Raw genomic sequence first — 11444 nt, forward strand, 5'->3', positions numbered from 1 at the left:
CCGATTTTTTTCGAACCAACCGAACCGATCGAATTTCCCAATAAAAATCGAACAAACCGAATCGAAATTTTATCGGTTAATTCGGTTTTCGACCGAATTAACCGATTTTTTTTAAATATTATAAAAATTTTACTAATAAATTAGAAATTTATATATTTATTTACTTAAAATTTATAAATTATTTTTTTAATTTAATTAATTCGGTTTAACCGAATAAGAAAATTTAAAACCGAAATTGAACCGAATTAACCGATTTTTAAAAAAAAATAACCGAACTTCCGAAATAACCGAACCGAATTAAAAATTCGGTTCGGTTTGATTGGTTAATTCGGTTTAACCGAATTTTTGCTCACCCCTACCCACCAGGCGGCGGCGGCGGTGCTGGTTCTTCTGGCGGCAGCGGCGGCACTGAGCCACTTGATATTCTTCTGGCGGCGGCGGTACAAGTTCTTCTGCAGGCGCAGGCGGCGACGGTGGTTCTTCTGCAGGCGCAGGCGGCGGTGCTCTTATGGCGGCGCCGACCGCATCTGCGGCCGCCTGGGCGAAGTTCGCGGCCGCCTAGGTAAGGGTGAGTATTCGGTTAAAACCGAACCGAATTAACCGAAAACCGAATAAACCGATTTTTTTCGAACCAACCGAACCGATCGAATTTCCCAATAAAAATCGAACAAACCGAATCGAAATTTTATCGGTTAATTCGGTTTTCGACCGAATTAACCGATTTTTTTTAAATATTATAAAAATTTTACTAATAAATTAGAAATTTATATATTTATTTACTTAAAATTTATAAATTATTTTTTTAATTTAATTAATTCGGTTTAACCGAATAAGAAAATTTAAAACCGAAATTGAACCGAATTAACTGATTTTTAAAAAAAATAATCGAACTTCCGAAATAACCGAACCGAATTAAAAATTCGGTTCGGTTTGATTGGTTAATTCGGTTTAACCGAATTTTTGCTCACCCCTACCCACCAGGCGGCGGCGCCGGTGGCGGTGCTGGTTCTTCTGGCGGCAGCGGCGGCGCTGGTTCTTCTGGCGGCGGCGGTACAAGTTCTTCTGCAGGCGCAGGCGGCGACGGTGGTTCTTCTGCAGGCGCAGGCGGCGGTGCTCTTATGGCGGCGCCGACCGCATCCGCGGCCGCTTGGGCGAAGTTCGCGGCCGCCTGGGTAGGGGTGAGTATTCGGTTAAAACCGAACCGAATTAACCGAAAATCGAATAAACCGATTTTTTTCGAACCAACCGAACCGATCGAATTTCCCAATAAAAATCGAACAAACCGAATCGAAATTTTATCGGTTAATTCGGTTTTCGACCGAATTAACCGATTTTTTTTTAAATATTATAAAAATTTTACTAATAAATTAGAAATTTATATATTTATTTACTTAAAATTTATAAATTATTTTTTTAATTTAATTAATTCGGTTTAACCGAATAAGAAAATTTAAAACCGAAATTGAACCGAATTAACTGATTTTTTTAAAAAAATAACCGAACTTCCGAAATAACCGAACCGAATTAAAAATTCGGTTCGGTTTGATTGGTTAATTCGGTTTAACCGAATTTTTGCTCACCCCTACCCACCAGGCGGCGGCGGTGGTGCACCAGGCGGCGGCGGTGCTGGTTCTTCTGGCGGCAGCGGCGGCACTGATTCTTCTGGCGGCGGCGGTACAAGTTCTTCTGCAGGCGCAGGCGGCGACGGTGGTTCTTCTGCAGGCGCAGGCGTTGCTCTTATGGCGGCGCCGACCGCATCTGCGGCCGCCTGGGCGAAGTTCGCGGCCGCCTAGGTAGGGGTGAGTATTCGGTTAAAACCGAACCGAACCGAATCGAAAACCGAATAAACCGATTTTTTTCGAACCAACCGAACCGATCGAATTTCCCAATAAAAATCGAACAAACCGAATCGAAATTTTATCGGTTAATTCGGTTTTCGACCGAATTAACCGATTTTTTTTAAATATTATAAAAATTTTACTAATAAATTAGAAATTTATATATTTATTTACTTAAAATTTATAAATTATTTTTTTAATTTAATTAATTCGGTTTAACCGAATAAGAAAATTTAAAACCGAAATTGAACCGAATTAACTGATTTTTAAAAAAAAATAATCGAACTTCCGAAATAACCGAACCGAATTAAAAATTCGGTTCGGTTTGATTGGTTAATTCGGTTTAACCGAATTTTTGCTCACCCCTACCCACCAGGCGGCGGCGGTGCTGGTTCTTCTGGCGGCAGCGGCGGCGCTGGTTCTTCAGCGGCGGCGGTACAAGTTCTTCTGCAGGCGCAGGCGGCGACGGTGGTTCTTCTGCAGGCGCAGGCGGCGGTGCTCTTATGGCGGCGCCGACCGCATCTGCGACCGCCTGGGCGAAGTTCGCGGCCGCCTGGGTAGGGGTGAGTATTCGGTTAAAACCGAACCGAACCGAACCGAAAACCGAATAAACCGATTTTTTTCGAACCAACCGAACCGATCGAATTTTCCAATAAAAATCGAACAAACCGAATCGAAATTTTATCGGTTAATTCGGTTTTCGACCGAATTAACCGATTTTTTTTAAATATTATAAAAATTTTACTAATAAATTAGAAATTTATATATTTATTTACTTAAAATTTATAAATTATTTTTTTTAATTTAATTAATTCGGTTTAACCGAATAAGAAAATTTAAAACCGAAATTGAACCGAATTAACCGAATTAATTGATTTTAAAAAAAAATAACCGAACTTCCGAAATAACCGAACCGAATTAAAAATTCGGTTCGGTTTGATTGGTTAATTCGGTTTAACCGAATTTTTGCTCACCCCTACCCACCAGGCGGCGATGGTGGTGCACCAGGCGGCGGCAGTGCTGGTTCTTCTGGCGGCAGCGGCGGCGCTGGTTCTTCTGGCGGCGGCGGTACAAGTTCTTCTGCAGGCGCAGGCGGCGACGGTGGTTCTTCTGCAGGCGCAGGCGGCGGTGCTCTTATGGCAGCGCCGACCGCATCGGCGACCGCCTGGGCGAAGTTCGCGGCTGCCTGGGTAGGGGTGAGTATTCGGTTAAAACTGAACCGAAAACCGAATAAACCGATTTTTTTCGAACCAACCGAACCGATCGAATTTCCCAATAAAAATCGAACAAACCGAATCGAAATTTTATCGGTTAATTCGGTTTTCGACCGAATTAACCGATTTTTTTTAAATATTATAAAAATTTTACTAATAAATTAGAAATTTATATATTTATTTACTTAAAATTTATAAATTATTTTTTTAATTTAATTAATTCTGTTTATTCGGTTTAACCGAATAAGAAAATTTAAAACCGAAACTGAACCGAATTAATCGATTTTTTTTAAAAAAATTACCGAACTTCCGAAATAACCGAACCGAATTAAAAATTCGGTTCGGTTTGATTGGTTAATTCGATTTAACCGAATTTTTGCTCACCCCTACGCCTGGGCGAAGTCGGCAGCCGCCCGGGCGGCGTCCACAGCCGCCTGGGCGGCGTCGGCAGCCGCCTGGGCGGCGTCGGCAGCCGCCTGGGCGGCGTCGGCAGCCGCCTGGGCGGCGTCCCAAGCGGTGGCATTGGGGCGACAGAGGGTCTGTCGACGCAGTCTGCGAGGCATGGAGGAGAAGAGGAGGAGGGGGGGGGAGGGGGAGGGGGAAGGGAGATTTTTTATAGTTTCTGTAAGCTCCAAATAATTTACCTAAATTTATTTTAAATTTAAAAATAAAATTAAAGAATTATATTTATTAATTTAATGAATAAAATAATTATTTTATTAATATATATAAATTTATTTTAAATTTTAAAAAAATTAACAAATTATATTTATTAATGAATTATTTTATTAAAATAATTATTTTTAATAAATTATTATATTAAAATAAAATTATCAAATTATATTTATTAATTTAACTAATTATTTTCATAAATTATTTTATTAAAATAAATATAAATTTGTTTTAAATTTAAAAAAATAAAATTATGGAATTATATTTATTAATTTAATGAATTATTTTAATAAATTATTTATAAATTTATCTTAAAATTTAAAAGATAAAATTAAAAAATTATTTTTATTAATTTAATAAATTATTTTATTAAAATAATCGTGTGATGAAGTGGTGTAAGACATTATATTTATATGAAAATTTTCACAAGAGGAAAATGAAAATGAAAAATAAAAAATTACCTATTACCAATTTTGGAAAGAAAACGTGCTCCGCGAGAAATAGTAATAGTAATGCACTGTTTTTTTAATCACATGGTGACTTTATTAAAATATTAACATTTTATTGTTCTCACGTTGAATTAGCTTTTAATGAAGACAAAGAAGACTATGAAACTTGAATATTTAGATTATCATAAAATATTTTCTTTAAAATTTACTATTTAAAAACATCTTGTTTATTTTATTAAATAATTTTAATTAAAATTGGTAAGAAAATTATTTTAATAATTTAAAAAAGAACAATGATTCTGTAGAAAATTAATTAAATAATAAAGCGAAGAAAATGCTGTTGTAATTTTAATTATTTAATTAAATAATATAAAGCGAGGGGAAAAAACGGCATCGGTGCCCAGCTCCCACCGTTACTTTCACATGTCGCCCGAAAAAATCTCTTGCTTTTTTGTCGCGTCCTTTTCACTGCCGCCGCTCTCTTCCTTCCCCACCCAAATCGACGCTATAACGCCTCTTCTCTTCCAATCCCTAGCCCGGCCTCGCCAACATCGCTGCGAGGGTATTGGCTGACGGTGGGACGTCGGAGGCATTGGAGTTCTCGCAGACCAGAGCTGTGATCTTGAGTTGTGGAGGCCTGCTTGCTTTGTTTGATATGGCTGAAGGAAGAGCAGCAGAGCAGTGCGAGGCGCAATATCTTTGCTAGTTTTTTGTATTTTTTGTGCTTCTTTTTCAGTTGAAAGATTATTTCCAAAGTGAATGGATTCTTGCAACGGAAACTAAAAATCGTATTTTTATCTGCTGATCCGGGTAAAAAAATCATTTTTATTTTTTATGGATCTACTTGCCTGTTGGTCAGGCTAAGAAAGCGTCGATCGCCAGGAAGGTGATGCTTGGTTGGTCGGGCGGAGGGGAAGAGGAGGAGAGTGGTCTTCTATGAAGGTCTTGTGCGATGTGTGCGAGAGGGCGGCCGCGGCAGTAGTTTGCTGCGCGGACGAGGCAGCGCTCTGCTGGAACTGCGACGAGAAGGTTCATGCCGCTAACAAGCTCGCCGGGAAGCACCAGCGAGTGCCTCTGCTCTTCTCCAGCTCCAACTCTGATTTGTCTTCTTCTAATTCACCTTTGCGAATCCCGACTTGTGATATCTGTCAGGTTGGTTTATCTCTCAATATTTTGCTAATTGCCATTTTGAAGCGGTCTAGGAATTTTGTTCTCTTGAGAAAAAAAATGGTTCTTGGACTTTTTTATTGGAGTTTATATGTTCACATCATCCAAAAATTATTTGCCACAGTAATGATCAATGGTTATTCTTCGTGCCTTTCGTGCAGAGTTTTCTCTAGTTTGGCAAGTGCTAATTTGGTGATTTTCATTGCATATTTTTAGTTTGATATCTTTTTTCTTAAAGCAAAATTCTGTTGGTTTCTTTCCTTGAAGTGATAAGTTTGCTTAACTAAACTTCATTGATTCATATCATCCCTGTTAGACTTTTTCCTCTAGTAATGCTTAATGGTCCTTTGGACATCCATTGGCAAAGAGTTATGTTGTACCAATTTAAATTACTTCGATAGAGACCCACATTACCCTGTCCCATGCCACCCACACGAAGTGGATGGGATGTAATAATCATAATCGTCGGTGGGGTGGGGCAGAGATGGAGTGAATATTTTTTACCCTGCCCTATCCCATTTTGCATGACTTGCTCATAAAATTCTAGGTAACTTAGTATTTCTAGTTCTTTAGCTCCACTAAATTTTCTTGCTCTGTCTCATCATGCCCCACTAGTCATGTGGGTCAGAAGTGTTTGTATGTGCTAATCTTGCACTTGTGGCAAGACAGCATTTAGAATTTTGATATGTTGCATTTCTCATTTTATTTCGGTTTTCTTTTTAAGAAAGTTGAAGTTTTTCTTAATTTTTTTTAGAAGAAACAATTTATTTAGTGTGACAGTGCATGTATTTATATATTCCTTAAAAAAAAACTTAGATGTTTCCATCTTTTGCAAAACTTCAGCCTTCATTCTTGATATTTTTCCTCTTTTCTCTTTTTTTAATTATCCAATTTACTTGGATGGATGTTTTGTCGTATGACCATTGGCTTGATAATGTTAGGCAACTCGTCTTTGAGGACGTGTAAAGTTCAATATTTATCAGCTAAGATCAGGATTTTCACCCATGTTCTTTACATGCTCTTTATTTCTAGGTCACTTCATTTTGGTATGGTAGGTAAGAGGCCATTTGCCTAGCCTCTTTGATTGATAGGTCTCTGTCTCCTTTTAAACCTCAAAGAGCTTTCCCCCACTTTTTACTCCATTTGTTATTGTACAATTCTTTTCGTTCGATGCAAAAAGGCAATCAGCCTTGATGTTTTAAGATCTAAATATTTTCCCCTTATGTTCACTAAACTGAGATTTGAAAGGAAAACATGAGTTCCTTTGCGTGATGATATTAAGCTTATGGAACTTCTAAGATAGTTACTGATAACATATAAGGAAACCTATTTAGGCTGGTTTTGTTTTCAGGCAGAAACTTGCTGTAAACTAAGACAGTAAAAGTTCATTGTGACATGTCGAATTTAGATGAGCTAATCAGAAATAAAATAAGAAAAGGAAAATAAGGGTCTATTAAAGCTGTTCATGACAGCAAGTGGCTTCATAAATACTGTCCATTGTCTAGACAGGCATCTGGCAGAAATAAGCCTTCATAAATATCGTCGATAAAAGCTAGCATAACTTCATTACCTTCCAATTTCGGAATAATAGGTACATTCTTGAGCTTTTCATAATCACTTCCACTGACTTAAGGACCAAGCTGATTATCTTCTACCTACTTTTCTTCCTTCTAAACACTAGGAAATGTTTTACTAGATTTGTTGGTGGCTATGAATTGGTTTTCTTGGTGATATTACGAACAAAGAACAATTACTGCAATTTCAATCGATGATATATAAGAGAAAATAATTGAGATGGTATGGCCATGTTGAAATATGCAACCGATACATTATATCGATAAGTTGAATCAACTAAAGGCAATGTGAGACATAGGAGACCAAAGGAAATTCTAGTTTATATAAACTAGAGTCTTTTAGATATCCATAATTTTAACAATTATGAACTAGTAAAAAAATTAGTCATCTGCTTCCCCTTGATACTTCATTTGTTAGTTGTTAACTTTCTTGCAATTCTGGTAGTTGTCACTGTATCAGTAGAACATTTGGCTTTGATCACTGAAACTATAACCTTTGGTATCGCATTGCAGGAGAAACCCGGGTACTTCTTCTGCTTGGAGGACCGGGCACTGCTGTGCCGGCAGTGCGACGTGGGCATCCACACAGCCAGCCCCTACATGTCATCGCATCAGCGTTTACTGATCACCGGCGTGCGAGTTGCACTCGAACACCATCTTGCCAGTGACGGTAACAAGAACAGCAGCTGCAGCAATGACAACAACATGAGTAGCAACAGCAACAGCAACAGCATCCCGCATACATCAGTGGTTTCGGCCTCAGCCGATTCCGGTGCCGACAAGAAGCTTCCGGAGGCCACATCAGGGTACACTCTGGAGGAGGGTTCGAGGTCGCAATGGCCATGGAACGACTTTCTCGACAACTTTGAATTCGATCCTTATGGCTTTTCAGAGCCCGGTTCCTCAAGTTGAAACTGGTTGGGGGAACAATTCATTCCTCGGTCTTCTTCAGCAAGTAAAATAAGAATGATAGTCGAGCGACAGGCACATTGAAGTGTTCGACTGAGATTGTTCTATTTAACATCGTTATCTTGCTGATTCTTCATGGTCGATACCGGTGTCTGTGACTAAAAATGATGACAATTGACAATTATGAAGCATCTATATATCGTTTGTTTCTGTTCCCTCTATACTAAGTTTGGTCACCTACAATGAGGTAGGTCAACTTAGACGGGCAAACCCTAGGCTAGGTATTTTGCTCGGTGTTAGGTCGACCGAAGGAAAAGGATCGGTTAACTCTCTTGTGACGATGTTATTTGAACATACATAAATTCAGGAATTAATCTCGGAGGTGGATATACTCTATTGTGATGGTTGAGGGTATTATTTCGATTTCGTCGAGATTTGATCTTTATCCACTTTAGCGATTTTGATCTATCGTAATCAGTTCAATTATATCGGGGACAAAGTACAAATTAAACGACTCTTGCACCATATTAGAGTATGTAATGATGTTATTTGACTCTATTTTTTTTTGCAAAAGGTGGAATCCGCCACCTTAGCAGCCCCACATGGTCGGTCCTACGATCATCTGTAAGGAGGTAAATCGAGAAATTGCAGTTGATCACGACGTATGTTATTTGACTCTTGCACCATATTAGAATATGTAATGATGTTATTTGAAGCACGATAATCAATGACGTTTATTAAATATTATTAGTTATTTTTGGTAGGCTTTATAAATGATTAAAAATAATAAAAAATAAAATCAAATAAATAAATAAATTTCAATATCATATTAAATTAAATAAATAAACTTATCAAATATCCGCTTAACTCATTAATATTAATGAAATAAAAATTATGATATTGGTGAATAATATTGAATGATGTTCATCAAGAAATCACTTATTAAATTTACAAATATATAAATAATTTTTATAAAGCCAACCGTAAATTTAAATCAAGTTCGGACTCATTAAAAAAAATTGAAACAGTAATCTCAAAAACTTAATTCATTTTAGCTTAAATCTAGATTAATTAATTTAATTACTTTATCTAATAAGTTTTTTTAAAAAAAATAATTTAAATATTTAAATTTCACACGATTAATTTTGATGATAGATATTCTTTTTTTTAATTCGCCTATCAGATGAATTTAATAGGAGAGGAGGAAGAAGAGCCACAAATGGCAGAGGCGTTGCAGCCAATTGGATCACTCGTTTTGATTTCCACGTATCTCTCCTCCCTTCTCTCTCTCCTCGTATCTTGCTTTCTTTCCTCTTTCTTCTTCTCCTCCGAAGAAGTTGGAGGCTGAAGGCGGCGGAGATGAAGGTCCAGTGCGACGTGTGCGAGAAGGCGCCAGCGACGGTGATATGCTGCGCCGACGAGGCTGCGCTTTGCGGCCGCTGCGACGTGGAGGTCCATGCGGCCAACAAACTGGCCAGCAAGCACCAGAGGCTCCTGCTGGACTGCCTCGCCGCCAGGCTCCCTCGCTGCGACATCTGCCAAGTGAACTCCGAAGCTCAGATTCGATTGGTCGTCGATTATTGTTCGATTACTTCTTCTTAATTCTTTTCTCGTCGTGATTTTTGATTTGGCAGGAGAAGGCGGCGTTCATTTTCTGCGTCGAAGACCGGGCGCTCTTCTGCCGCGACTGCGACGAGCCGATCCACGTCGCCGGCATGCTCTCCGGCGAGCACCAGCGGTACTTAGCCACCGGAATCCGCGTGGCCTCGAGCGGCTCGGTGAGCAAAGACCCCCGGAAGATCACGAACCCCCCTGAGCCGCCGAGCCCTCGCCCCGCCGCGGCCGTCAGGGAAGCCCCTTCGTTCCTGCACCCCTCGCCGTGGGGAGTTCACGAACTCCTTCAGCTCTCGGACTACGAGTCCGGCGACAAGGTCAGCGTGCTTTTCCTCCCGCGATCGGCGTTAACCTGATTCGAGAACGATTGCTCAAAAGCTAAATTATTTCTGAACGCAGAAGGAATCTCTAGTTGGATTCGGGGAGTTGGATCCTTTTACCGATTTTGGTCTTCTGCATGCTCAAATCTCAGGCGGCGGCGGCGGTGGCGCAGCGGCTCAAGTCCCTGAGCTCCCAAACTCCGGTGCAAATTTTGCAGGTTACTGCAGGAACAGCAAAGGCAGCATTGCGCTCAAAAGGCCCAGGATGGAAGTGTCCGATGAGGATGATGAGTTCTTCACTGTCCCTGATCTGGGGAAGGTTTAAGCTAAATTTATTTGATGATAACAGCAGAGATAAATAAATAAATATTTAAGTTTGACTTAGTTTCGATGATGAACTTGAATTAATTTAAATTTGGTTTGAATTTTATTCATTTAAATGTTACTAGGTTTTTAATTCTAATTTGATTAGCCGTTTGAACTTTTATATTTTCAAATTTGTTTGAATAGCTAATAAGCTCATATTATATAAACTTAGCTTATTTATTTGTTTTAAAAGTTTTATTTATTTATTTATGAGTTGAGCGGAGTTTTGTTGATAAACTTATTTTATAAACTTTATTTATGAATATTATTTATAAATATTATTCATGAATAATTATAAATATTAAAAAATATATTTATTCATTTAATTTAATATATTATTTAAATGTATTTATTTAATTGATCTTGTTGCTAACTAATATTATATAAAGACATCAAAAGTCCTAGTATTAATAATATGAAACAAATTTAATTTGGGTGTTGAAAAAGTAATTGCTTTTTGAAATATTAATTGCTAAATCTAAATTTTAGTAAATTTATCATGTATTTTTCATAAATAACAAATAATATAACTCCTAAAACTAAAGTTAATTTCTGCACCTTAACAATATTTTGTCAAATAATATTTTGTCATCAAAATATTTTGGTTCCAAACACCTTAACAATTTCTGCACTCTAAAACTAAAATTAAGACCAAATTTGAATTTCTCACACTTTCATTTCAAGAATACACTTTTAGAGTTAAAACGCATTGATATTCTTCCTCAACATGTTGAGATTCCCATGAACAAATAAGACTTTTATTAAGGCTCCCGAACCAAAGTTATAGATATCGACCATATCCCAAATTTGATATGTATTCTTAGGATTGGATTTAGTTAGTTATGCCGGCACAAGCTTTCAATAGTTGAATTAAGCCTTGGCCTTGGCAAATGCCGGCATAAACTTTCAATAGTTGAAGCTTTTTGAATTCTTTTTGCACTGATATGTTGGTTAATTTCTTTAGTTGTGTTTTATCTTATTCCGCCATTGCAATTTATTGGTCTATAATCATCTATATATATAAAGAATGACTATGAATGGACTTCAAGAAAGATAATTCAACATTTGACGTTGAAAAAAATGATAAATCCCAGTCAGTCTCATGGACTCAATCCCTGGGGGTGGCCGGTTCGGTCCTACGGAAGTTTCCCATCGACCACCAAAGTAAATCGGGAAACACATACAGCGGCCAATCCAGATGCCCAGCATCCTTTGATTGCGTTCCCCATTTGGAAGAAAATTCTTACAAATACGTCGTAGCTGGGGATCGAACCGCGAATCCCTGCGTCACAATCCGGATATCCTACCATTGTACCATTGC

General features: G+C 38.1%; 2 protein-coding genes across 2 annotated transcripts; both read left to right on the forward strand.

Annotated features, from left to right (window-relative positions):
* The first annotated feature begins 4636 nt into the window (after positions 1-4636).
* LOC141824481 (B-box zinc finger protein 22-like) lies at positions 4637-8033 on the forward strand. The gene is made up of 3 exons (XM_074711778.1): positions 4637-4983; positions 5056-5325; positions 7428-8033. Exons 2-3 carry the CDS (start codon positions 5110-5112, stop codon positions 7824-7826), a joined length of 615 nt encoding a protein of 204 aa, XP_074567879.1. The 5' UTR covers positions 4637-4983; positions 5056-5109; the 3' UTR covers positions 7827-8033.
* Positions 8034-9124: 1091 nt separating this feature from the next.
* Positions 9125-10097, forward strand: LOC141825204 (B-box zinc finger protein 24-like). The gene is made up of 3 exons (XM_074712589.1): positions 9125-9365; positions 9458-9754; positions 9837-10097. Exons 1-3 carry the CDS (start codon positions 9183-9185, stop codon positions 10080-10082), a joined length of 726 nt encoding a protein of 241 aa, XP_074568690.1. The 5' UTR covers positions 9125-9182; the 3' UTR covers positions 10083-10097.
* The last annotated feature ends 1347 nt before the right edge of the window (positions 10098-11444 follow it).

This window comes from Curcuma longa, chromosome 3 (genome assembly GCF_044706935.1).
Source record: "Curcuma longa cultivar G26 ecotype Majalengka, Jawa Barat chromosome 3, ITB_CL_G26_1.1, whole genome shotgun sequence".
NCBI classification, from domain to species: domain Eukaryota; kingdom Viridiplantae; phylum Streptophyta; class Magnoliopsida; order Zingiberales; family Zingiberaceae; genus Curcuma; species Curcuma longa.